Below are 27,836 nucleotides of genomic sequence, written 5' to 3'. Positions count from 1 at the left end.
AATTTACAATTTTATATATTACAGTTCTGTAGATAAAGGACTTCTGATGATGCTATAATTTTCTGAATTCTGGTCAAGGATTTTCCATTAATATTCTTCAATACTGTCCTGTAAGCCTACAGTTACATTGTTAAATCAATACATGCAACTATTATTTGGATTTTCTGTCTTGGCTTGCAATAAGAACTGCATTTCTGAAGCTATTTATCAGCACTTTGGTCATGTCATAAAGGCTATTTCTTCCTTCCTAATTGTGCTTCTGTTCCTTTCTGTACTGAGCAAAATACGGCAAAGGGTCAAATGTCTATATCCTTTCTTTCCAGAAAACTGAATGTTATAACCTCATTTCCTGATCAGCTCCAGATTCTTAGAAACTACAGAATGGTGGAAACTGTGGGACACAAGTGCTTCCCATATCCCTATGGCTCAGCATTACAGCAGCAAGGGAAAGCTGCAGACAACTTCCTAATACACTCTTCTAGCAGAACCTTTTCCAGTTAAAGCCAGTAGTAGAGCACAACCAGTAATAGCAGTAAGTTCTTCCAAAATATTCCCACTCTGCTCTTGACACTGCCTTTTACAGAAAGCAATGATCCACTTTCACCAAGTTTCCCCCAATTACAGGGAAATCTATGAGAAGCACTGAAAGCCAGAAAAGTCTCAAATGCTTTTCAGAGCTAAGAAAATCCAAGCCTTCCTACAACATTTCTGACATCTTCCCACTCTACCCTAAATCACATTTACATGGCTCATTCCTCTATTTAACACTTCCCACAACTTGAGTCCTTCCTGTCTTCACTTCCTTTTCCCTCCCTTTCCTGCAAATCTCTTTACTTTCGTGTTTAGCTCACACAGAGTTTTCACAGCGCCCATGTGATATTTTTCCCAATCGATCACTTCTTTAAGTCAGCTCTCTGCCTTCTGGAGACAGACACTCCCCTCATGACTGCACAGCAGTGCAGATTACTGCACGCCAGCACGCTGCATGGCTACTTTTATTTGTAATAGACACAGCTCCTCTTTTTGCGTGGACATTACATGGCTTGTTTGCAATCCAGCTGCTCCCTCCCACAGCTGCAGGATTTGCCGGACCATTCGTTCTTAAGCAGCAGCTGCTGCAGCTCGCAGCTTTCCGTGAGCGCAAAGGGCTGCTATTGGGGAATGACGCTCTCTCTCCCCGCGGCAGCCGTGCCCTGCACCGGTCCTTGGCAGTCGGGAGGAGCAGCCACGGAGGCCATCCAGCTCTGTGCTGAGCAGGGTGACCCTGCCAGTCATGGGGGTAACATTTTGCTGTCGCGAGTGGCTGAGTGGATCAGCCTCTCCGGAGAGCTTAGAAGCGCACTGAATTAAAAGACTCTCGCTAGAGGGAGGATCGGGTTTGTATTGGCCATTGCTCCTGCTGAACTTGGTTGCGGCTACATTCGCCTCTCCCCCCACTTGCACATCTTGCAGAACTATCATTTCTCTCCAAGCTCAGCATCAAGGTTCATGTAATTACATGTAAGCATATGCATATGATTGTATTATGCTTGTGTTACTTCAAAAAGATTTGCATAGTAAAGCTTGCAAAATGAGAAAACACCAGCATTAAGGAAGCAGGTGTGATTCAGCAGCTTGTTGTGGGCATGTGAGGAGACAGTCACATGTGGCTGCAGACTTCTTCAGAGCATATTGTGCCAACCCTCCACTTCCTCTAAAATCATAATCACCTCCGGAGCTCTTCTCACCACACCCAAGTGCTTCGCAAGTATTCATCCATTCATGACAAAATACATTTGGCAACACTGTTACAGCCTTTCTTCAAACCACGAAACCGGGGCATATGTTACATGTGTTAACACACAATACCACAGGGTATTCAACATCCTTAGCTACAGGATCTTTCCTTCCCCTCCTTCTGCACTGTATACTGTAACAGAAGCCAAAGTGCTGCAGGTATGGACCAGCTCGGATTCAGCATCACCAGCACTGCTCATGGTGTGCTCTGATCAAACAACAAAAGCTTTCTTGGGAAACATCTTGTCCCGGAATAAAAATGGGGTACCTTTTGAGTGCCTCATTCCAACACACAAACTGCAGGACTGACAGGCAGCAGAGATGGATCTTTTAGTAACAGATCACCACGATTTACAGGCTCACTAGAAGCAACAACATCAGGAACTTTGAAATCCAACATTTCTTAAGTCTGCTTATGCAACTCGCATACTTTGCTAATCATGTTTCCATAGTTTTGCTGAGTGAGGTGTATTGTCCCTGTGCCCTGTAGCTGTGAGATCCTGCTGATCAGAGCAACCTTGCAGTTCCGTGAGGTAGCAGCAGCAGGGCTGGCTCAGCCTCTGGAGATCCCACTGCTGCACCAACTTCTGGTGAGGGAAACAATCTTCTGGTGTGAGTTTTAATTGAAAAACTGTAATTGTAGCAACACCAGGCCCCAACTTGCATAATGAATAGAGTGTGGACCACTGAAATCTACAGCACATACTCCTACTTCACCTAATTGAGAACAGCTCACAGTCAGGAGCTTTTCCATATGCATATGTAAAGCCTGCTAATAAAAGGCGAAAGGGAACCAAGTTTTGTTGTTAGGCTCCAGGAACTTAGGAAGCTTCTGAAAAGCCTGATAGGGAATTTAGCTTTGTGGTTATAGCCTGACTGGTTTTGCCTTTAAGTCTAAATGTTTTGGGGTGTTTTTTTTTTTTTTTTAATTTTTCTTTCCTACCATTTGTTTTGCTGCAGTTATACTTTTATAGCCATTTCCCTATCCTTTAGTAATTGTGACCACCTTTTTCTGCTATTCGATGTTGTTCTATACAGATGCTTTTCCTTTTCCACTTTCTCCTGCTTCCTTACCACCATTCAGAGTAGCAAGTGTATGGATAAGTGTGCACATGCTTCAGATCTACATTCAGGTCTACAGAGGGGCCTGAAGAACCCTGAAAATAATTATTCTGAGAAAAACTCTGTTCATCCTCCATAGGAATTGCATGGAACATATGAACTTGCACAGTTTCTGTCATGCAGTCCAGCCACTAAGCAGTTGTGAGAGGAGGTGTCTAGCACAGACTTTTCAAAGACCAACTTATAAATTTCTGAGAGTGAGGAAGAGTTTCAAGGAACAGCTTCTGTGGAAGAAGTTCCGAGGACTTAATCCCTTTGGTATATCTTCCTGAGAGCGGCAACAAGTACTCCTGAGACCTCCATCTGCTAAAGTCACTATTCCAAAATGTGGAGGTGGTAAGATTTTGAATTGAATATTGCAATTTTTTTAGCACAGACAAAAAAAAATGTGATCATTGCCTCATAAGTGACTAAACTGCTTTCCAACTGGAACCTCCTCAATACTGAAACTGAGGTGGGTAAGACTACGGAAAAATTTTCCCTAGACAGATGCAGTTTTAGGAGAAAAAGCAAGCACCTGAGCACAGGATCTTACCAAGGGAAGACTCAAAAAATACAGTCTTGAATACTGGTAGTGAAAGTAGCTCCACCTAGAATAGGTAAAAAAAAATACAGATGTGCGCACTCTTCCTAAGTGATGGCATAATTATAACATCTCTTTTGCCATCTTTTTCATTTTCCTTCCTAGTTGGTGCTATTGTTATCTGCTGCGTAGTTGGCACGATGACTCAGATGATAGAACTATGCTGGAAATTATATATACATGGAACACTGAGGCCCAAGAATGCAAATTCTTCTGGGCAAACAATCTAGAGTTTAGGGCTTTTTTGCATTTATTCTGTCAAGCACTAGACATAGAGTATTATGTCTAAGAATAGAAGTTTTATATTTGAACTACTGCTTTCAAGCTGAACCTGAAAACAAATGGTGCCTTAGTTCAAGGTTTGAACTTGCTGTTGAAAAGAAAATCAACACTGCAATTTTCTTTATCATGAGCAACTACATCTACCTATGGCTTTGAGTGTATTATAAGAAGCTTAACAGAGTCTCAAACAGTGGAGTTTTCCACTGTAGTTTTGCCCTCATTTGCTCTGGTAATCATTCAAGCTTAGCAGCACTGGTTGAATTCAGATACAGGTCAACTGTATTTTGATGAAGTTCAAAGAAATGGGTGCAGCTGATTGATCCATACCATAAAAAACATAAATTTATAGAAAAAATAGTGTCTTAATGATGCCTGTCCAGATCACTGTGATCATATTTTGCTTTTCATCTGATTCAGTATCAGGCTTCTTTCTATGGAGTAAACTATCTTCCTGAAAATTCTAGCTAGATGATAAGTAATTTGCCTTACTGAAGAATCCTTTGTTAAGAAATATCTTCTGTGATGTTAGATGTCACCTCTTGTCTCCAAGTAAACAGATAAAATCAGTATTTTTGACTGATCACCTTGTATAAAGTCATTTTCACTTGTTTATAATGTATCTGCAGCACGACAATAAAAGTGAACTTAAAGATTGTCAGATTTGTGACTAATTGTTACATTAATAGTAATGGGACATGAGACAAGCTTATAGGAATCAGGCCAAATGTTAGTGTAAAGCCGCACATACGGAAACAACTGTTTTGAAGTGACCAGGACCTTGGCTGCTCTGATCTGGACACTGTAAAAGGCCTGACTGATAGAAAATGTTCAGAGCTTAACTGTGGAAAAAATAGTTTTCTTCTATTTATTTCAATGCAGACTTGAATCAGCTAAAATCACAAGGGATTTTCTTTTTTCTTTTTTTTGATAAACATTATGATAGACTCTGAAAGCTGGAGAAGGTGGGATAATAGCAGTAGACTGTACCAGTCTACTGTTTCACACTGAACAGCTTCTTGCTGCTTGAGTAGTCTCCCTGAAATGTGCATTGAATGTCTGGGGGTGAAGAAAAGGAGGCAGAAGTTGGCCTTAAGAAACTCCTACAGGATGCATTCACTGTAATTCTGTTCTAGGCTCCTGGCACCTTCTGGAGACGCTCCATCATATCTGATCACTGGTGGAGTACAGAGCATGTAATGAAGTCATATTTTATCGTCGCTTATTAAAACAGCCGTCTAAGGTCATAAATACAACGAGATGTTTTTATCACCAGGAGGACTCCCATAAGTGTGAAAGGGATGATTAACATCGTATCTCTAGTTCTGCTTACATCTTCAAACTTGTGGCAGATGCTTGTCTCCCGGGTTGTTTAAAAGCCATCAGAAAATGTCTTAATCACTGGTGACCTCTGCAAGAACTTTGGTGGCTTCCACATCGATCTGACATACGGAGTGCTCCTCAGGCAAACGTGAAGACAGACTTTTTTTATTGATTAGCCAAATTGTCTAGCCTTCCTGTTTTGTCTCCTCTCTGGCAATTAAGAGAGAAATCCATTGAGGGAGTGGTGGCAGTGAACCTTCCCCTCTGATACAAATAACCTTAATCGGGCCTCTTAGTTCATTTGTGAAATTGTTCTGTATCGACTTAGCTTTGAAGCAGGATTTCGTCCTATGGCCCCATCAGTAATACATGTACATCTTCCTCTTAGGCAGCAGGCTTTTTCTAACCATGATATCTTTTGCTTCTTATTTACAATCCTAATCCCATCATTGATTCCAGTAATCTTTCCTGCACCATGAGCTGTTATTTTCTTGATGGAGAACCTGGGTGGGTTCTGTTATTTTTTTTTTAACTGAAATAATTAATATTACAACAAGGAATGACAATCTAGGAGCTTTGAGGGACAAGGGAAGCCAATTCTCAATGTGCTTTTAACATCCAGACAGTAAAGAGGCGACAATGTTCCTCAGACTGAAACTAAGACTGATACCTAAAATAGAACCAGAAGATAATTTTGGTGACTCAACTAAACAATAGGGATTAGCTTTCTACACCCTAAAATATGATTGTGTGCGTTAGGATAGTGATTGTTTATTCTAGAGCACAGTATTTGGATGTTTCCTTACTCGTGTGACTCCTTTTGTGTCTGAGAAATGGAAACACTACATTTAGCTAATGAGAAATGAAGCATTTCCTCATCTCTTCCCCAGTAATCACTTATCTAACCCCAAAGCCCAAGTGAATGTATTAATCCTTTACCTCCATCTTCCCCATCTCTGTTTTATACTGTTTCATGGAAGGCCAGGATTTGTTCATCTTATTTATGTGAAACTCATATTTTAGACTTGGAGCCATCTAGATAAATAATTGGGATTGTTCATAGCTTATGTCACTATGACTTCAGTGCAACTCTGTGATGAAGGGCAAAGGAACTTGTATGGGGGAGAGGGGATGCCCTGGCCTTGGGGCACTAGCACAGGCTGGACCTGGGACTGAGCACCCTCCAGAGCTGGCAGCTCTTCCCCCTCTTTTGCACATGCATTCAGTTTTGTGTGTTGATGATTCACTCTCCTACTGTGTATGAGTTAAATGCAAAAATTTTATCTTTAAAATAATCTGTGAAATTTGGTAAATGGAGGTGCCAAGGAAGTTCTGTGTGAGCAGGAGCATTTAGCATCTGTTCTCCTTGTTAGAAAGTGCCCCGTTGTACTTGGGGTGCCAAGGAGGGTTTTGGCAGGGGGGAAAGGTTGTACTTACCCAGGTGCCATCCCTGTCAGCACGGAGGATTTATAAACCTGACATCCTCTCTTTCCATCTCCAAATCACAGCACAGAGTGAAATGCAGTGATATGAAAGATTAGTCTTCATTCGGCAAAGGAATTGCCAAATTAAATCATGACAGATGGAAAACCTAAAGGCCACAGTGTCAGGGGTCTGTCCATAGCCCTGGGCTTTAGGAAGAGGTAAATACACAGATCTCAGCTGGTGCTGCAGGAGGTACGTGTCCGGTGGAAAGCCAGCGCTCGGACTGTGCCGAATCGATACCTGCTATCGAAAGGAGCAGCGCACAGCATTAGGGCCAACCCAGTGTTATTAGAAAATGATATATTGCACATTAGGATGGATAATTCATGTCGCCTTCACCGGCTCAGACCGTCGTGAAAATCCATAAATCATTTTCTCGTTCATGTATCGCCTAAGTGCGATTTGTCACTCGGCATTAGCGGGAGGGCGGCCGCGGATCCCTGCCGCTTCCCAGGCACTGCTCGGAGACCCAAAATGGAGACCCGGCTGCGCTTGGAATCGCGGGGGCAGATCGGATCCCCGGGCTGCGCGCCCCCGCCGGGCGCCGCGGGGAGGGTGGGAGGCGGCTGCCCCCGCGCCTATACACGTGTATGGATATAAATATGTGTATGATCCCGCGTGGCTGCTGCCCCCCGGATCACGCCATCTCTGCAGAAGCCTCGCGTGGGTGTCGCGCCTCGAGCGCCCGTGGGGAGCGCCCCGAGCGCGGGGATGTGTCTCCCCCACCCCGTACCTCCGGGGCTTCCTCCGGCCCGCGGAGGCGAGCACGGACACGGGCACGGGCACGGACACGGACACGGGCGGGCTCGGTCTCCCGGGTTTCGCCCGCTGCGCCCGGGCCGCCCGCGTTCCTCGAAGGCAGGAGAGGTGGCCGTTCCGGGGGCTCCGGCGGCGGGGAGAGAAGGGCTAGAGCCGGGCTGCCCCGGTTCGCGTTCAGTGCCGGGCAGCGGCCGCTTCCCTGTGGGCATCCACCGGTCCCCCAGGCAGGAGAGGCACGATCTCCGCTGTCCGCGCCTGGAGCTGGCGGCAGCGGACGGGCAGGAGAGCGGCGGCGCTTCTGCATGGAAGGGGAAAGCAGCGAGGTCCCCGTCCACATCCAACGGGCAGCGGGAGTAGCCGGGGGATTCTGAAGAAATTTTTCAATTTTTCTGGAAAACACCCACCGGAATCGCCCCGCCGACTGTGCCCCGCGCTGTCACGGAGCCCAGTAGTGGGTAGGGGGCCACTCTGAAGGGGAGGACAGGATTCGATTTGGGGGAGAAGGGCCATCTCCCCGCCCGCCGCGCCGGCTGCCGCTTCCCTGTGCCCCCCTCCCGCGGCGAGGCAGTACCGCCTGCCGCAGCCACACAGCCGGCCACGGGAGGGCTGCGGGAGGCGCGAGGCCGTGCGGCCAGGGGAGGCAGGGCGGCCAGGGGAGGCAGGGCGGCCAGGGGAGGCAGGCGGCCAGGGGAGGCAGGCGGGCGCGGGTCCCGGCGCGGTGCGGAGCCGCGCTGTGTCCCCCGCGGGGCGGAGGCGGAGGCGCTGCCGGGCGCACTGCGGCGCTGTGGGCGCTGGGGGGCGCGCGCCGCCCGCGAGAGCGGCCGGGCCGGGGGAGGGGCGGGGCGGGGGCGCGCCCGCGGCTCCGGGCGGTGGAGCCCTGGGGGGGAGCCCGGCCTTGGACATCGCAGAATGGTCGGGATTGGAAGGGACCTTGAAGAGTATCTGGTTCCAATTCCCTCTGCCATGGGCAGAGACATCTTCCACTAGACCGCGTTCCTCCAAGCCCCGTCCAGCCTGGCCTTGGACACTGCCAGGGATGGGGCAGCCACCGCTTCTCTGGGCAACCTGTGCCAGGGCCTCGCCATCCTAATGTGGATTCCTGCGTTTCCGCAGGAAAAACGCATCTTTAGTTCATTGAGATGTGTGGACGGAGCCGCTGCTGACTGATGAATTAAGAGATGGGGTTTGAGCAGGACCTGCACGTCCCTGCTTCGTGCTGCTTCTTCAAAAACAGTAACATTTCGGGGGAAAACAAAACAAAACAGACATAACCACAAGAATTACAAGTATTTCATTCTTTTTACTCTTATTTTATTCATTTGGTAGCCTTACGGGCGTGGATCTCTCAACCAGCATCGACAGCCGGTACCAGAGCGTTTCCCTTGGATTCCTCTGCTCCTCCCTGATAGACCCCCCTCCAGGGGATGCCTCCCCACCCCCCCGACTACCCAGTGACAGACAGTATTCCTCGTTTTTCCTCTTCCATCGTATGTGACGGTCTCCTGTTACACTAGTGGAAATTCCAGAATGGAAATAGGAAAATACTGGCTCAGGCTCGTGATACTTTCAATTGGCCGGAGCTGGAAACACTGCACGGATGAATGACGGAAAGTTGTACTCTCTCCACTGTGGAACACACCAATTAGCTACGGCAGCCCGTGGGGCGGGGAAAGGGGGAAGGAACAACAATAATAATCCCAAGTTTCCCCTTTGTTTATGCTTTTTCTAAAAGCGTTACTGGAAAGGAAAGTTGGTGGCGGCTGGGTGGAAACTCCCCTCTCCAAGGAGCGGGGCTGTTGACGTTTACCCGGGTGCGTGTGGGTGCGCGCGCCAGGGACGGGCGGCGATCTCCCGATCCAGCGGCCGTGGCGGGGGGGCCATCGCCTCGCGCGGGGAGCGGGCAAGGACTCGGGGAGCGGGCAAGGACTCGGGGAACGGGGCAAGGATCCCCCGACGCTCCGCGGGAACCGCGCGCTCAGGCGCCCGGCGCGCGCTCCCCCTGCCCGCCCGCCTAGCCCGCTCGCGCGCGGCTCGGCTGTGACGCAGCGCACTTGACGCGCGACGCGGCCAATGGGACGCCGCCCCCGGGGGCGGTGCTGGCCGCCGATTGGTTGGCAGGAGCCGGGCGCTGCGCAAAAACAGCGCAGCCGAGCGCTGCCCGCTCAGAAACTGCCGGCAGAGATCAGAGGAGCCGAGGCGGGACCGGAGCCGGGACGGGAGCCCAGCAGCAGCAGCAGCAGCAGCGGTGGCGGCGGCAGCGGCAGCGGCACAGACAGACACAGGGGCTAAACGCGAAAGCAGCAAGAGAGGAGAAAAAGCCCCACCTCGATCGGCACCGCCGTAAAAGCAGAATGATGATGATGATGAACATACTAATAGCAATAAAAGAAGAAAATGAAAAACCTTTAATAGAAGAGAGAAAAATCTAAAATCCTTAAATAAAAAAAAAAAAGAGGAAATCCCAGGGACATCAGGGAATGAAAGTTTTGGGTAGTAAAACTGCTCTCTGCCTTTTTTTTTTTTTTTTTTATGATATGAAATCTTTTTGCGGGTAATTTTTTTTTTTTTTTAATTTCGCGGTTTTCTGCCTTTTTCTTGCATCCAAAGAGGGCATGTCCACCGGCTGTTCCAGCAGCATCTACCCTCCAACTCCCACCAGCAAGAAAAACCGAGGACAATCTTGAAATACAAAAATTTCCTCCTTGGGATTTGCTGCTGCTGCTGTCTCCGCCGCCGCTGCTGCTGCCGCGGTGCAGTGCCAAGACTCTTGGAATAAATAAAAGAGGGCTACTGTGTGTCTCTAGCTACAGCTGGCTAATAGCTATTTTAGTTGGCCATATATTTCGAAGATCACAGATGAAGTGGGGACGCCTGTCTTCTTCATTTGGTCAGCGTGTGAAACAATAATACCCGTAACAAAAAGGAAGGGAGATGGGGGAGAAAAAAAATCTTAACATGAATCAGAAGAAATAGTATTCAGCACTCCCCCTACCCCCTCAAACCAACCTCTCCCCCCCCTCCCCCGATCCCTCTCTCTCTCCACACGCTTGCAGGCGCGGACACGCGCGCGCGCGCACACAGACACACACAGACGCATACACACACACTGTAGTGTGTATTTTCGGAGGAGGAGGTGGTGGTGGCTTTTTGGAAAAGGAGGCAGAGGTGGTGTCGGGGAGGGGGGAATCTCTTTCCCCGTTTGGAGATGATTGTGCTATTCCTCTTTGCCTTGCTCTGGATGGTGGAGGGGGCCTTTTGCCAGCTCCATTACACGGTGCAGGAAGAGCAGGAGCATGGCACGTTCGTGGGGAATATCGCCGAGGACCTGGGCTTGGACATTACAAAACTTTCCGCTCGGCGCTTCCAGACGGCGCCCAACTCCCGCAGCCCTTACCTGGAGCTTAACCTAGAAACCGGGGTACTCTACGTGAACGAGAAGATCGACCGGGAGCAGATCTGCAAGCAGAGCCCCTCCTGCCTTCTGCACCTGGAGGTCTTCCTGGAGAACCCCCTCGAGCTGTTCCGGGTGGAGATCGAGGTGCTGGACATCAACGACAACCCGCCCTCCTTTCCGGAGCCCGACCTCACCGTGGAGATCTCGGAGAGCGCCACGCCGGGCACCCGCTTCCCGCTGGAGAGCGCCTTCGACCCCGACGTGGGCACCAACTCCCTGCGCACCTACGAGATCACCCCCAATAGCTACTTCTCGCTCGACGTGCAGACGCAGGGGGACGGGAACCGCTTCGCCGAGCTGGTGCTGGACCAGCCGCTGGACCGGGAGCAGCAGGCGGTGCACCGCTACGTGCTGACGGCGGTGGACGGCGGGCAGCCCCAGCAGCGCACCGGCACCGCCCTGCTCACCGTCAGGGTGCTGGACTCCAACGACAACGTCCCCGCCTTCGAGCAGCCCGTCTACACCGTGTCGCTGCCGGAGAACTCGCCGCCGGGCACCCTGGTGCTGCAGCTCAACGCCACGGACCCCGACGAGGGGCAGAACGGCGAGATCATCTACTCCTTCAGCAGCCACATCTCGGCCCGCGCCCGGGAGCTCTTCGGCATCGCGCCGCGCACCGGGCGGCTGGAGGTGAGCGGCGAGCTGGACTACGAGGAGAGCAGCGTGTACCAGGTGTACGTCCAAGCCAAGGACCTGGGACCCAACGCCGTGCCGGCCCACTGCAAGGTGCTGGTACGGGTGCTGGACGCCAACGACAACGCGCCCGAGATCAGCTTCTCCACCGTCAAGGAGGCGGTGAGCGAGGCGGCGGCGCCGGGCACCGTGGTGGCCCTTTTCAGCGTCTCGGACCGCGACTCGGAGGAGAACGGGCAGGTGCAGTGCGAGCTGCTGCAGGGCGACGCGCCCTTCCGCCTCAAGAGTTCTTTCAAGAACTACTACACTATTGTCACCGAGGGGCCGCTGGACCGCGAGCAGCCGGGCGGCGACGCTTACACGCTCACCGTGGTGGCCCGGGACCACGGCGAGCCGCCGCTCAGCACCAGCAAGTCCATCCAGGTGCGGGTGAGCGACGTCAACGACAACGCGCCGCGCTTCAGCCAGCCCGTGTACCAGGTGTACGTGAGCGAGAACAATGTGCCCGGCGCCTACATCTACGCCGTCAGCGCCACCGACCGCGACCAGGGTGCTAACGCCCGCCTCGCCTACTCCATCCTGGAGACCCAGATCCAGGGCATGTCCGTCTTCACCTACGTCTCCATCAACTCCGAGAACGGGTTTCTCTACGCTCTCCGCTCCTTCGACTACGAGCAGCTCAAGGAGTTCAGCTTCCAGGTAGAGGCCCGCGACGCGGGCGAGGAGCCGCAGCCGCTGGCCGGCAACGCCACCGTCCACATCATAGTGGTGGACCAGAACGACAACGCCCCCGCCATCGTCAGCCCCCTGCCCGGCCGCAATGGCACCCCGGCGCGGGAGGCGCTGCCCCGCGGCGCCGAGCCGGGATACCTGGTGAGCCGGGTGGCGGCGGTGGACGCCGACGACGGGGAGAACGCCCGCCTCACCTACAGCATCGCGCGGGGCAACGAGGCCGGGCTGTTCCGCATGGACTGGCGCTCCGGGGAGCTGCGGACGGCCCGCAGGGTGCCGGCCAAGCGCGACCCGCAGCGCCCCTACGAGCTGGTCATCGAGGTGCGCGACCACGGGCAGCCGCCGCTCTCCTCCACCGCCGCCGTCCAGGTGGTGCTGGTGGACGGCGCGGGCGAGCGGTCCGGCGGCGGCGGCGGCCCGGCCGCGGGCACGGGCGCGGGGGGCGGCGGCGGCGGCTCCGGCGAGCATCGCCCCAGCCGCTCCGGGGGGGATAACTCGCTTGACCTCACCCTCATCCTCATCATCGCCCTGGGCTCCGTCTCCTTCATCTTTCTGCTGGCCATGATCGTCCTGGCCGTGCGTTGCCAGAAGGAGAAGAAGCTCAATATCTACACCTGCCTGGCCAGCGACTGCTGCCTGGGCTGCTGCTGCTGCTGCCCCTGCTGCAGCCGGCAGGCGCGGGCCCGCAAGAAGAAGCTCAGCAAGTCGGACATCATGCTGGTGCAGAGCTCCAACGTGCCGAGCAACCCGGCGCAGGTCCCGGTGGAGGAGTCGGGAAGCTTCGGCTCCCACCACCACAACCAGAACTACTGCTACCAAGTCTGCCTCACCCCCGAGTCCGCCAAGACCGACCTGATGTTCCTCAAGCCCTGCAGCCCCTCTCGCAGCACCGACGCCGAGCACAACCCCTGTGGGGCCATCGTCACCGGCTACGCCGACCAGCAGCCCGACATCATCTCCAACGGCAGCATTTTGTCCAGCGAGGTAAGGACCGGCACCCCCCGGCATCCCACACCCCGCCCCCCCCCCCCCCCCCCCAGTCCCCGCAGTCGGAGACTTCATCCACAAGTCATCCCCAAACATCCTTCTCCAAGCTCCCGCTCCTCCTCTCCCGGCGGGAAAGGCGTTTTGCATTCCCAGTCCTCCTTCTTTCCTCTTTAATCCGTCTGCTGTCTCTCTCCTTTTTGCCCTCTCCTCTTCGGGAGGCTTTAGCGACAGGCGGGGGTCTCAGAGGGGATTGCGAGGTAGGCACAGACACACACACCCCGCTGGCTCCCTCCCGCTCGGGCTTAGCAGCTGTTGCAGCCAAGCGTGTCCCCCCTGAGCCCCCCTCCTCCTCCCCCGCCACTCCGGTGCCTCTGAAGGAATCTGGCCCCGGCTGGGCAGCATCGGGGCGCAGATACCCCCGGGGCAGCGTTAGGTGTGAGTGGATCGCCTGTGGGTTGAGAGATGGGGCGGGGTGGGGGGGGGGGGTGGGGGGGGTTACGGCTCTTTGCAGAATCTCTGCGCTTGACAAGACTGAAGTGACGTGGGGTGTAATTACAGGATGTTCTGAAACAACACTTAAAACCGATGTCTTTTTCCTTCCTGAAATCTTTGCATGTGCAAGGAAGGCTTTAGGGGAAACCCCATTTGGGACTGTCACAATCACTATAGTTAGCAGGAGCTTTAATTAATTTGTGAATTAGGGTTTAATACTTTACTTTACTCTATCTGCACGGGTCTTTATAACCCCAAAACTTGCAAAGAAAAGCAGCCAGAAAGAGTTTCTGTAAAATTATGTGCTGAAACTTAAGGTGTTCTGCAATGTTGCTTATGTTGTGTTACCTGGTGTGTAGAGAATTTTTATCAAAGCATATACCATGCCATATTACTCCCCCATTAATCATTTTGTGCTGGGTTAGCTCATACATATTCTCAGTACCTCTCTGCCTGTGCATTAGTGAAAACCTCACATTCTCTCTTAACATGCTGAAACCTGAATACTGTCCAGTCTGACAAAGGGAATGGTATGTTCAAAGCATTAAGTTTTGTAGTGAAATTTCTAATACTGATTTTTAATACTGACTTTGCCTCAAAATGTCTATAAAACTCTTGGCTTCTGCTTCCTTTTTGATGACTTGAGGGTATCTCAATGTATTTTTTTTTCCTAATGGTACTATAACAGTACTATCTAAGTAGTCCACAACTCTAGAAATAGTTATGCTAATATTTTGTGGGAGTTCTTGTGATGCTCAACAGTGTGCACTCTGAGAAAACGTCAGAATCTTGTCTCAAAAAACTTCAGAAAAAAATCCCTCGTGCCTTCCCCATCTGTGTGACTAAGAGCTGTTTTTTCCGCCTTACATTCTACAAACAGATTTTGTAGGCCTGCTTGCAGCTAAGCATTACCATTTATAGTGAATATGGTGAGCTGCTCCCTTGTGTATTTTCTGCTGCTGGTTACAGAAATATCAAGAGTTAAAATACTTCCCAATATTTTCTTTTTTCCTAGACAAAACATCAGCGTGCTGAGCTCAGTTATCTAGTTGACAGACCCCGACGAGTAAACAGGTAGGAGCTCCATAGCCTTGGTTTCCTCATGCATGCTTTAGCAAGTCTGAATGGGGTGCAGAAATGTGTTTACTGCCAATGTAACAGAGTAGTAAAGCAGTGGAAAGTCAAACGTATGTAGATGCACTAAATGAGTTTGAATTATGGCTTTTCTAAACTGGTTTCAAAATTGACTGAAAAGAGAACAAAATCTCGGCTTCTATTAGTCTAAAACGTGCTTCAAATACTTATGAATATGCTTCTGTAGGGTGTCCCAGAAAACAGTCTCACTGAGTTGAAATTCAGCTTAAGTAAATGGTACCAAATTACTTTTACCGAGTACATGGAACCCAGGTGGACTAATAACCCTTGCTGTGCCTTCCAGCCATGCTCCCAAGGTCTGAAAACTCCTCATTATGTTTATGGTGGGCGGGGCGCCTCTGTGGAAGCCCTGCAGCAGGCAGGAGTGGGGGGAATGCAGCACCGTGTTTGGCCATGTGATGGCGGAAGAATGTTTTATGAGTTCCTCTTTAATGTTTATTCTAATGTAAAGATGTTTCTGTGTCTAGTTCTGCATTCCAGGAAGCAGACATAGTAAGCTCTAAGGACAGTGGTCATGGAGACAGTGAGCAAGGAGACAGTGATCATGATGCCACTAATCGAGGTCAATCCTCTGGTAAGTCTGATAAGAGAATGGAAATAGTGGATCTTTAAGTAGGGAGACTAGAAGGAACAGTTACTTATAGGAATATAATACAAGAGAGGCGTAAATAAGGTGAGCATATTTATTGTGTGGGTTTAAGTCAGCTTGCTGCTACAGTTGCCTGGACAAGGAGGCAATTTTGAACCTCTTTTGGTCATGGGGCAGAGTTTATTTTATTCATTTGGTTGGGGGTGGGAATTGGATGTGTTATACTGCATCATTCACAGTAGCAAAACTTCCTGCACATTAAGACAGAGTTGTTGGTACATTTTATAGCACATTTTTTCCTACTGCAGATTTAGGGAATTTCAAAGCATTAAGCAATTTTGTTTAGTAGGCACTTCAGCTGGCATGGCAATGGGAAGTGAAGGGGGAGTTCCCAAGGGAAAGAATGGACCCAATGATTGAATGACAGCCAGACTGTGAGAGTTTTTTTTCCGTGGATCAGTGGAGACACACTGGGTGCTCTGAATGTGTAATACCTTAGCATTTTTGGAGGATTGTCTGTTAATTCAAATTGAGGCACCATATAGTGCAAGTGGTCTCCATGTTAATAAGGTATTATTAAATACATTTTCTTGATAGAGGAAAGAAAGGCTTTAAAAGACTATGAATCACTTGGAAGATACACACATTGCAGTGTTATGCCCATATGTAGGGCTTGCTGTGTTAGTTCTCATACTGTCAGTTTGCTTCTGAAAGGAACATTTGTTCAGAGCCTGTGCATTAGAATTCACGCTCACCCTCACACTGCATTTTAGCTACAAATGCTGTGCTTTCTTTCCTACTACAGCCTCCACAGGTCTGGTACATCTTTGTTCAATACAGTGTTGTCTTTCCCCTCATTTCCTTTGTGCTCTGTCATGTATAAAGATTTGCTACAAGTGTGTCCCTTTTTTTTCCCCAACCCCCACCTTAGAAGATACCGGGGCAGGGTACCCAGTACTGTCAGGGCAGTGCTGCCTCACCCGCCTGCTCTGTTAATGTCCCCTGTTTTCTTGCTGCTGTAGTCACTGTGCCCTTAATGATGGGAAACCCAGGCACCAGGGGAAGAGGAGGCTGCCACAGGGCCTCTTTCTATTGCTGCAAGTCATTAATATGCAGACCTAATGAGACTTGAGAAGAGCCAAGAGTCTCTGGAGCTCTCTGCTTCTTGCAGGGCTTCATGCTAAGTGAACAGAGTGTCTATTTTGTGTCTGGGAACCTGACAACAAACCAGGTCTTGCCAGAAGTTTACATCTGAACACAGAGCCTCTTTCATTTTTGGCCTATATATGGCATATGATTTATTATTGTTTGAAAAAGCCATGTATTTAGTCTCCCCTCAGCCTTTCTTTCGCACTGTTTCTGATGCAGCAATCAGGGCTACTGAGTTATAAAAAGCTCCCTCTCCTCCTGCCCTCCCTGCATTCCTGTTTTTTTTTTTTCTCTTTTACGCATTCTACTGCAGCAGTCATCTCCATGAACATTTCAATCAGCTTAGTCCCTCAACATAATGAACCATAATATCCAAACAGGAGAGAAAAGAATAAACATCTGCAGAAGGGGCTGGATTTGACTGATGGTGGGAATATAATCATATAGCTGCACATCAACTGAAAGCTATTTTCTTTTAGATGCATTCTGTGCTGTTATTGTTGTGCCTCTGTTCTTTCTTTCCCTCCATTTTAAAAGTAGACTATGAATACTTGTCATACTTGGCATTGATCCTTAGTGGGGTAAATTCTTCATTTCTATTTTATCAAATAGTGGGGAAAAAACTATTCTGTACTTCTAAATAATTTTAAATCATTTAGGAATCTGATGGGATTTGTGAACTTCTGTGTCTTCAATGGTGATGACATAGGAAGTAATGAAGACAATTAGGCTTGGTCTACTCACAATTAATAGTTTGAAATGAAAGAATACTCAGAATTTCACACATCTCATCAGATTCTTAAATTATTTGAAAATATATAAGAATCTGATATGATTTGTGAACTGTATCTTCAATGGTGATCACATAGTACATAATGAAAGCTGACAATTAGGCTTGGTCTACTCACAATTAGTAGTTTGAACTAAAAACTCAGAATACACCAATTTCATAGATTGGTGCTGAGATATGAGATTTTATTTGCATGCACTATTCTTTTAATGATAGTCCCAAATAAATACTTCAATACAAATCTCTGTAGAAACGACTTTAATATCCTACATACATATTACATAATTTTCCTGTAAGTTTTGGGCTGAATCATGCAGTCTTGATGCAAAGAATGTGCCCTTTTACCTCAGTGATGACAAGATATTTTGACATAAGAACTTCATTCTTGCTATTAGCTTTTGGTGATGAATTTTATGGTGAAAAAAAGGAGCATAAATCTTGTTTGATCTCAAATTGCTAGAGGAAATATGGAGGGAATGTCTTCTCAGTTCTTTTTGGTCATTCTGATGCTGTATAATCAATTATTTCTAAATTACTGAAGGAAAACACACTGATTGATAACATGGCAGCAGTTTGGGCTGGGTTTTTTTTTTCCAAGATATTACCTGATACTATGCAGCATCATATCTGTTTTCAAAAGCATCTAAAAATATTTAGTAGGTAATTCACATTGACAGACAAAACTCCTTCCCTACCAGTTTTAGTCAGCAGCAGGTTCTGCTGGCAAAACATCTTTTTACTGTTCTGCACATGACTTCTGTCACTAGTGAACAATCCTGTGGCACACGAGTAGCTCTTCTGTAGTGGTCCATTGCTATCCAAACTGGGTGTCGAGGTCAGTTATTAACTGGGAAGAAAAACATGTTGGATGAAAATCCATCACACTGCCATAGCTTTATTTTGCACAATTATTTAGTGAAAATTCTGAACTATGCTGTTCTACATATAATGAAATATTTTCCTGGGTTTTGAAATTAGATCATAGTTCACCTTTTCACAAAATGTTTTCTTAAAAGTGATTTAGTCATGTTTTAAATGTGCTGAAATGTGTGTAAGGGATTCATATTTTTCCTGAGAGAGTACCACAAGAATGCCATGTAATTATCCACATTCTTACCTACCTTAACACTGATGAAGTACTAAAGTATGGTCATCTGCTTTTGGCAGGGAATGGCAGGTAGTGAGATGCTCAAGACCCTAATTTTTGTGGATCAAACAGATATTTCATTGACTGGTATAGTAATCTGAGCTTTTTGAAAAAATGACTTTACAAAGGTGGAGAAGTGCAGGAGGTTTTTGGCAAACAGAGTAAGGGTTTCTCAAACCCTGTGTTCTAATGACTTGTGCTCCTCTTTGAAAATTGCTGAGAGAAAAGCTGCTACTTGCTATAGAACAAACACAACTCACACCACGCTTCTACCTCTTATTAACACACTGTATTTCAGCCATGTTCTGTTGGAGTGATTGTCAAGCATGAGGTTACTTTATTTCCCATGGTTGATTAAATTCTTGGCCTCCCTTGTGAAACTGCCAGCTTGGGTGCCAATTAATACTCTGCATGTGTGTACATTTAAATTGTATGATTAGACACCTGTCCTGCAAGATTTGGACTTGTGCCATCAACTTATTTCATATGTTTGCTCACTAGCTACTTGGCTTTCCCAAGCAGAGTCCTTCACAGTATTACCCTTTCCTCATGGAATTGGCACGATGTCTCAGAGGCACTTCAGGAAGGAACGCCTAAGATGTGAAGCCAAGTAGATGCACTGCCATGTATATCCTATAAAATGTATCAGCTTTTTTGACCTGTTTTTGAACAGTTTACATTGGTGCCTGGCTGAAACCTGAAATTAGGTTTCTGCTAGCGGACTTTATGAAGGGAACTGATAAGGGTCTAATATAAAGGCACAGGGTGAAACATTGGCTCACACGTTTTCAGTACAGATTAGGTGAACGCCAAGAGAGTTCATTATTGCAGAAGAGCTGCAATATTTCAGTGTCCATAAGGAAAGGAATACGAGAAGTCAGAAGAAGAATTTTAGTGATAAAGGGACAGAGAAAACCAGTATTTCTTCTGAGACTATGCAGACTGACAGCTAAATCCTGTTTTGAAGATCACTTGGGCAAGAAGTCTGTCTCAGATAAAGTGAGAGTGAACATAAAAATGGCTTAGAAAAGTCCTTTGACTCATGCTAAGGGCTATTTCTATTTCTTTTTTTTTTTTTTCCCCTCTTCCTCCTTGGCCTGCATGATTAATACTATTCACATCTCAGTGGTCCAGGTAGGGCTTTGAAGCTGAGATTTGGAAGAGCTGAGTATTGAAGATATTTGAGTCTTTATTCATGTTCTGATGCACATAAAGTCAGTTTTATCCAAGGCAGCACACCAATTATTTAGCAAGAAAGTGTGATAATAACTCTGTTTCATAAAGTCCAGTTCTTCAGTAGATAACTACAAAGTAGGTTAACGTCATTATCCTTATTTACCAATACAAAACATGAATGAATCATAGGGAAATGAGTAACTTGCTCATTGACAGTCTAATGAAATGGATAGATTTTCTGGGAAGGGAGCTTTGAAAAGGGGGCCTGGTTCCCTACATCACACCTATCTCATGTCTAACTTCACAGAAGAAACAGAAATGTCATTTAGTTACAAGTAAAAGGCAAGGCTCTGAAAAAATCACACATGTTGGGGGAAAAACCTATCCCAATAATGGTAGTGCAAAAAATACTTAACAAAGTATTTAATTTGTATTTTTATTTTTTATTGCATCTTTTACTCAGTAATACATATGAAAGTGTTCACTTGTTGCCCTAAAGGCTTGGTGTATGGTTCTTTTCCCTTAATTAATTTGAGAAAGGACACATTATTTAAAGATGGGTTTAGGCGTAATTTTTTGCTTTGACCAAAGCAGTCTTTCAAACAAATCAAAACTCACAGAGAAATTTTGCTTTTCTCCTTTTGAAATATGGAAAGGAAGCAAATTGGGAAAATGCTTCCAAAATGCAGTGCTGCCAAGTATCTGATTCAAAGCACCTGAGTTCAGGCAATTCAGACATCAAACTTGATTAATACCTTTTCTAGTTTTTGGCAGCTTTTGAGGGAGGGGCAAGGGTTTGTTTTCCTTCAAAATCTGCAAAGTCAGAGTTGTGGGAGAGTTTATATTGCCCACTGGCCCACCTGGTAATAAGACTTGAACAAATAGGAGCGATCTAGTGGCCTTTGCCATGAATTGTTACATGTATGCTGCATTTGGAATAGTGCAATGCTTATCACTGTCAGAGTTTCAATGCACTCTACTATCTATTTACATCCAAAAAGGGCATCTGAAATTCATAATTCAGAGTCACCTTTAAAATCTCAGTGTATCTGTATGCAAGGCCTAACAGCATAACTAAATGAAAAATACAAAGCATTTTTCTTTAATGTGGACTTGTAATTGTGATGGATAGTTCAGTTCAGAAGGACTGTACATATATATAACCAGATTTATGAGGGAGATGAGATGGAAGTGTTACACTGCTGAACATTTCATTGTAAATCAAGAACATGAATCTTGGGGTATGAAGGAGTTCTGTGCTGAGTATCTTACTTCTTTACTGTGATGTGTCCTTCCTTCTTGGAAAACAGCAAATAGCTTTTACCCCTCCCCAGCCCCGTGTTAAATGTTTTTCAATTGGAACCAGAAAATTCCATGCTATGACCCACAGGAAAGAGGTGGGGGAAGAATAGCCAGCATTCATACTACAGGCAGTGTAAATTGCCTGGCTGCCCAGGGATTTTGAAAATAGGCTGCTAATTTGAATTTCTTTTCTGTCAAAATACTAAACCCAAGGGCTTGGTTCTGCACCTGTTAAACTCTTAGGGACTGTCGTGACTGATTCAAACTGGAACAATTCCTAACCCTTGCCTCTCCGAACATTTTGTTCCCATTCTAAACAAACATTTACATTTAGCTATGCGTTCCTGCAGTGTATATTTAAATTCTGATGTATATAATTTTTTTTCTTTTTGCAAGCTCTTATCTCGAAGAGGGAAAAAGTTTGCAGTACAAGCTTACATTTTTTATCCCCTACATTCATTACTTTGTTTATTCAAAATACTGATTTATAGTGGCTATAACATCTCTTTTATAATAAGCTGTTATATAATGCTATTCAGTGCACTGCAGTAGACAAGCAGTATTCAAAAGGGAACAAAAAAAAATATTTGGATAGAGACATTTTGCAGTTTAGCAGCTGATGTGAGAACAAAATAGTAAAATGGAGGGTAATTTTCCAAGTGAAATAAAGATCCATGAAGGAAAAAAAAGGGTATATATTTGAATACATATACTTAAAACAGTATTTTTCTAATCTCTCCCTCCCCAGAGACTAAAGAATATAATTTAATATTTACCATTAAGTTTTTCTCTCTCCTACTGTCTTTCAGGAAAGGTTGAATGAATATGGTCACTGATACACTATCAGCAAAGTGGAACTGTAATAATTTTCCTATTAAATGTAGGGCTATTTGTTTTTTACATATAGCTTTGCCAAGAAGTCTGCAAATTGAAATAACCATGTCGTGTTTATTGTCCCTTAAATCTTCAGAAAGGCAAAAGTTAGATTCATAAAATGTGTCTTTTCTTGCATAAAGATATTTTTCTTCAGACATTTCAATACATAAGATACACACACACAGTTTTATAGACATTGTTAGATACTAATTTCTTTTTGGGAAGCCTGCATCTAAATATTTCTTTTCAGTCTTTGATAGCTACTACCACTACAGAATTTATATTTGTACTACTTTTCTCCTTGCCTGATGATCTTCATCTGATTCCTTAAGCATATCTGCAGTTCACATTTGCATTCTTCAACAGTTCACTGATCAGAAATTTATTTTCAGATTTCTGCATGCCAATTACCAAGACAAGCTTCTAATCGAAACTGGACCTGGCATTGTATATTGCTTAATTTAAAATTAAAAAGTCATTATAAAGTGAGATTAATCTGAGATAAAAAGCTTTTTATTTTTCATTTCCTCATGGGTTCTTTTTTGTCTAAATGACTGCCTTTCTTACTCAGGAACTTGTTGATAGCTCATAATCATTGTTCCTTTCCGAAGAGATTGTTTTTTGTAGTGTGAGATATTACATAAATATTATTAATATAATTCAAATTATAGTTCAAAACTGTGGTAGAATTCTTAATACTAATCCTCACATTGGAGATCAAGCTAATCCAGTTCTTTACAATGTTGGCTGGTAAATGAGCTACATTACGTGAATCTTATTACAGAACCACAGAATTAACTAGGTTGGAAAAGACCTTTGAAATCACTGAGTCCAACCTGTGCCTTAACACCAGCTTGTCAACCAGACAATGGCACTGAGTGCCACATGCAGTCTTTCCTTAAGCACCTCCAGGGACAGTGACTCCGCCATCGCCCTGGGCAGCCCATTCTGATACCCAATCACCCTTTCTGTGAAGAAATTCCTCCTAATGTCCAACCCATAACTCCTCTGGCGTAGCTTGTGTCCTCTTGTCCTATATTACAGCTGTTTAAAATTTTTTTCCTATTTCTGAGTAGTGTCATTTTTTTTGTAATTCTAATGAAATATTTGTAAATGCAATGTTTATAACAGGTTTAGTTCAGTTTTGACATAACACCTAAGACACTCAGTTCTCTTTATAAATACAAGAAAAGGAGGTTTTTTTAATGTTCTGCTTTTCTGTATGATGTTGAAGACTGTATTGGTTTAACTCAAACAGCAGCTAACCCCCACACAGTTGCTTGCTCACTCCCCTAGGCCCAGTGGGATGGGAAAGAGAATCAGAAAAAAGTAAAACTTGTGGGCTGAGATAAGAATAGTTTAATAATTGAAATAATAATAAAATGGAGAGAGAGGAATGAAACTGAAGACAGAGAAGTGATGCACACTACACGTGCTCACCAGCCACTGATCGATGCTCAGCCCAGCCCTGAGCAGTGATTGCTCCCTCGCTGCTAGCTCTTCAGTTTATATAGTGGGTATGATGCTCTGTGGTATGGAATAGCCCTTTGGCCAGCTCACAGCAGCTGTCCTGGCCGTGCTCCCTCGCAGCTTCTTGTGCATTTCCTCAGTGGCAGAGCATGGGACACTGAAATGTCCCTCATTTAGCGTAAGCACTACTGAGCAACTACCAAAACATTAATGTGTTACCAACGTTATTCTCATATTAAATCCAAAACACAGCACTGTACCAGCTACTAGGAAGAAAATGAACTCTCTCCCACCCAAAAGCAGGACAAACCTATTTGGAGATGCTGGTATTTATTTTACTCTATCCCTGTGATTTCATACATCATTCTTCTCAAAACAAGTATAATCCAATGATTTAGTGACTCATAGCCAGAAAGTATTCCTTTGGAAGGCTGATCTGAAAGTGGTCAAAAGCAGCATAGCTTGTCATTCGAGATCTTAATAGCATTAAAGGATTTGTAAGCAAACAGTTTCGTGTTGGCACAGACAATTGTTTGCTTATATAGGGGAAGCTTTAACAGTTTTTTCATAGCATCCACAGCCACATCACACTGGACTATGGGTGCCTTTGTACTGCTAATTGCAGTATTTTATTGTAGGGTTCTGTCCTGTTTCTTGGATCACTTGATGATAGTAAGGACTGCTGCAGTAGCAATGAAAGCTGTCTCCAAAAGAGTGATGTAACAATTGATTAAATAAGCTCTCCTGATCACTTGAAAACTCAATTCCTACTTTGTAACATCTCCTTTTAATATCAATGGGCTCCATCTGTATACCAATGTATGCACAGATAATTCCTTTAAAGGACTCATTAATGTTTCATTTTGTAAATGAAATCTGTGATTCCTCAATCCAGACATTTAATTTCTTTGGTCAGAGATATATTTATGTAGAAACAATTCCTTCATGTTCTTCAGCAAAGATTTTCAACCAGTGAACCACAGACATCAATCTACAAGTAGAGTCAAACCTTGTATGAATGGGTTCTAAACAGTGAGATCTGCAAGAGATTTTGTGAGACAGAACCACCGATACTCTTCTTCTTGTGGTATTTTTGTGTGTGTGTGACATTCTGGCATTTAGTTGCACTTAAAGGGCATCTTTCACCTCTGAAGACTGGACAACCAGATTTTTGGTTGTGTTGTTGTTGAGGAGATGAAACTAGTGGATGAAGTTCTTACAGCATTTCTCTTTCCACTTCTCTTTCCTTGGCATAATCTTTCTTATCTGTCAGCAGCCGTTCATGATGCTGAAGCTTATATCTGTAGTTTCTTTTTCTTTCATGCTTGCAGGCATGGATCTCTTCTCCAATTGCACAGAGGAATGTAAAGCACTGGGCCACTCAGATCGGTGCTGGATGCCTTCCTTTGTTCCATCCGATGGACGCCAAGCTGCAGATTACCGCAGCAATCTGCACGTACCTGGCATGGACTCCGTTCCAGACACTGAAGTGTTTGAAACACCAGAAGCCCAGCCCGGGGCAGAAAGGTCCTTCTCCACCTTCGGCAAAGAGAAGGCCCTTCACAACAGTCTGGAAAGGAAGGAGTTCGATGGACTGCTGTCTAATACACGAGCGCCTTACAAACCACCATATTTGAGTAAGTACTATTCAAAAAGCTGTGTGGAAGTGTTCCCTTGGCGGGAATAAAAATTAGCTCTTTCTGCTTTTCATGCTAGGAAACATACAGGCACAATTTTAGGAACAGGGGAGAAAGATGGCTTCTCTTGGATTCAGGCAACAGTGAAGAAGGCATTGTTCAGTGCTTTTTTAAATAAGACAAAATCTTCATTGTTTTTAGTGTGACATCATTGTCAACAACAAAAGTGTCAGCTAATATTAGTGGGGGAGTTGCTCAATTTTGTTTTCTGATGCTGGCTTATTTGCAAAATTTTCTTGGATAGCTGGTTTAAACATTGATGTTGCCAGGCTAATGTTTTCTAAAACTAGAGTTAAATTGAGAGAACAGTCCTAGGAGCTTCTTTTTATAATTGAGAAGTATCTTGTGAATGAAGAGTATTTATATTATTTTGAAGTAGCTATTTACATAGTTTGGAAGGAAGAAGAGAAAACCTTTTGCCTGCAGTCTGATCATCTTTCAGCCTACATAGTATTGACTCTTGTCAGTGCTCCTCTGTGCCTTCTGTCTCATTCCAAAATCCTGCCTCCTTCTTTAGTCACCTTTTGACTGGTTACGTGGCATAAAAGGGTGTGATAGATCTCAAAGAGACCTTCATAATTCCTTTTGGAGTCTGAGCCAGCTGTAGAACCCTTGAGTAGCACTTTGATCTAATACGTCTTTTCATTCTATTTAGCTGTGTTCTGTATTTTATTAGAGACTGTAATTTCCTTGACTTCCAGAATTTTTGATGTTTATCTGATCCAAATCATCCAAAGACATTAACACTGCAATATCGACCCTTTTTAAAGCAACAGACGTCTTTTAGGCCAGCAGATTGAGGGTAAAAGAAAAAAAATCTCTCTGAATGGTATTCATTTATTTATTTTCCTAAAGCATTTAATTGTTCTAAGTGGTGGTGTGCTGGCAGTCCTGATATGTGAAGATCTTTGCTACAGATCATTCTCCGCACAGACAGCTCAGTTCTCCCTTCTTAGCTGGCTGTGCTGGTATTTTCATTCATTCAGGAAAGGTCTTTTTACCACTTCAACTCTTTAGATTCACTTTAGTCACAACTTTAGATTTGACTACCACTTGTGATATGTGAAAGCCATTCCTACAAAACCTGTCCCGAGACAATCAGCTTATTTTGTGTGGGCTAAAATGTCATGTGTCAATCATCCAGTAATATTCTAAAGACCAGTGTGAAATTTCAGTACAGCCTAACAACTTTCAGTCTTTCTTGAACTGATCTTCCATCATTTATTTCTACAAAACATTGTTTAGCACTAAGCCATGATCTAGCAGTACTGATTTCATCACTGTCACCTCAGTTAAAAAATTAACTTTAATTTAACAAGTTTGGTAGCATCGTTAGATGGTCTAATCACAACGGAGTTCTGGTGCCGTATGGATGTTGCAATGATGATTGTTACCTGGTGACACCTCAACGATAGTGCTGTTCTGGTTTGTTCTAGGCCTGGGAGTTTAATTTCAAATAGTAATACATACTTATTTTATTGATCGTTTAGGAATTTTAATTTTTTTTTTACATAAGTGTAAGTAGTTTTGTTGAACAATGTCTTTACATAGAGACATTGATCTACATTTTACACTTTTCTGGTACAAGGGCATAAACAATTGGAAGTAATGTATCAGAAGTAACCAATATAAATGAGTGTTATTATATAATCTACTCTTGAAAATCCAGATTTAGTTTTGTTTTTCTTCCATGAACCTCAAAGCTAAAATTTCTACAAAACAAGAGTAATGCTCCTCTGGTTTATTTTCCCTTATTTGGTATTTTCTTTTTGGTATTTTACATTATAATTGTATAGCAAAGAATAGGAACAGCAAAAACAAAGTGAGCACTAGAAATGAGTAAATGATTTATTATTAATAATGTATTAAATGAATAAGGCAAGAAAAATATATAAGAGGAAGTTGATTTAGGAAGAAACCTTAGTTGATTCAGTGGGTAATTGCAATTAAAAATAAAATTAAATTCAACTTCTTAACACGGAAGACCATGTCAAAATCAGTTTGTCAGTAGAATGATTTTTTAAAAGAAGTAATTAAAATGTATGAAACAGAACCATCATATTAAGCAAAAACATTGTATAAAAATTTGAAGCGTGTATGAAAATGGCCACATGAAAAACGAATAGCAAAGAATAAAAAGTGTATTGCAGAATGCAAAAACTATTTGAATTTAATAGGTGTCTTAAAAAAAAAGAAAGATTGTAAAGCAAATGATCAGAAAAGTTCATAAATTCTAGCAGGTGAGTTTTAGAGTAGTAATTAGCGAACATAAGAGGGATGCCTTAGAGTAAATAGCCAAAGGCATGCAAACAATATAGACAACTTTTAAGATGTCGGGTGTAGTAAGCTGAGAGAGAATTAGTGAGTCTTGAGCTGCAGTTAGTGAGGACAAGGATGTGGCAGAGATTCTAAACTGTTTCTTTGCATTTGTATTTTTCCGAGGAGGGACAGAGAAAGACAGGCGTATCTAGGAAGGCACCTATCCCGGGTAACCATTTTAAATAATTGTGTAAGAAATGTAAGAGGATGTTGTTTTAAAATTGTTGTTGAAAGGAGTCAGTGGATTATGTGTTTCTTTAATTTTCAGCTTTTAACAAGAGCTGGTAACGAAAGAGTGTCAGAAATTGTGTTTATCACTTAAACATGTACTAGAAAACCTTGTAAATTAGAGATCAGTGAGGAGCCTCAGCATAGGACATACATTTGTAATTTAGGGGTTTTAGGAACAAGGTAGCTGGCATCTGACCAGGAAAGTAATACAGAAAGATTGTCAATCTATTAGAATTTTGATAGAGTGAGTGAGAATTAATCAATAGAGTGTATTTGAACTGTCAAAAAAAACCCTTTAGCATAGCTTCTG

General features: G+C 44.9%; 2 protein-coding genes across 6 annotated transcripts in view; both read left to right on the top strand.

Moving 5' to 3' along the window:
- The first annotated feature begins 7,199 nt into the window (after positions 1-7,199).
- LOC125325761 (ankyrin repeat domain-containing protein 63-like) lies at positions 7,200-9,040 on the top strand. Its single transcript, XM_048303096.1, has 2 exons — positions 7,200-7,609; positions 8,654-9,040. The coding sequence occupies exons 1-2, from the start codon at positions 7,280-7,282 to the stop codon at positions 8,780-8,782; spliced, it is 459 nt and encodes a 152-aa protein (XP_048159053.1). The 5' UTR covers positions 7,200-7,279; the 3' UTR covers positions 8,783-9,040.
- Positions 9,041-9,494: 454 nt separating this feature from the next.
- The window catches only part of PCDH10 (protocadherin 10), a 34,348-nt gene continuing 16,006 nt past the window's right edge, over positions 9,495-27,836 (top strand). The window contains exons 1-4 of one of the 5 annotated variants that reach the window (XM_048303091.1): positions 9,496-13,130; positions 14,641-14,699; positions 15,248-15,354; positions 24,587-24,916. In XM_048303091.1, the coding sequence (XP_048159048.1) occupies positions 10,533-13,130; positions 14,641-14,699; positions 15,248-15,354; positions 24,587-24,916 (3,094 nt within the window). In that variant the 5' untranslated portion in view covers positions 9,496-10,532. Of the gene's footprint in view, positions 13,131-14,640; positions 14,700-15,247; positions 15,355-24,586; positions 24,917-27,836 lie in introns of all 5 variants that reach the window. The other 4 variants (XM_048303093.1, XM_048303092.1, XM_048303094.1 and 1 more) reach the window with 4 other exon arrangements.

The sequence above is a fragment of the Corvus hawaiiensis genome, chromosome 5, assembly GCF_020740725.1.
Source record: "Corvus hawaiiensis isolate bCorHaw1 chromosome 5, bCorHaw1.pri.cur, whole genome shotgun sequence".
NCBI lineage: Eukaryota > Metazoa > Chordata > Aves > Passeriformes > Corvidae > Corvus > Corvus hawaiiensis.
The sequence above is the reverse complement of the archived record's forward strand: the minus strand, read 5'-3'. Positions and strand labels throughout refer to the sequence as shown.

Bases quoted from the DNA above. Each gene is read 5' to 3' on its own strand.
- LOC125325761 (XM_048303096.1), top strand. From the start codon at position 7,280: ATGTGTCTCCCCCACCCCGTACCTCCGGGGCTTCCTCCGGCCCGCGGA. The intron at 7,610-8,653 runs GAGAGCGGCGGC...TTCATTTGGTAG, and splicing joins TGGCGGCAGCGGACGGGCAG to CCTTACGGGCGTGGATCTCT.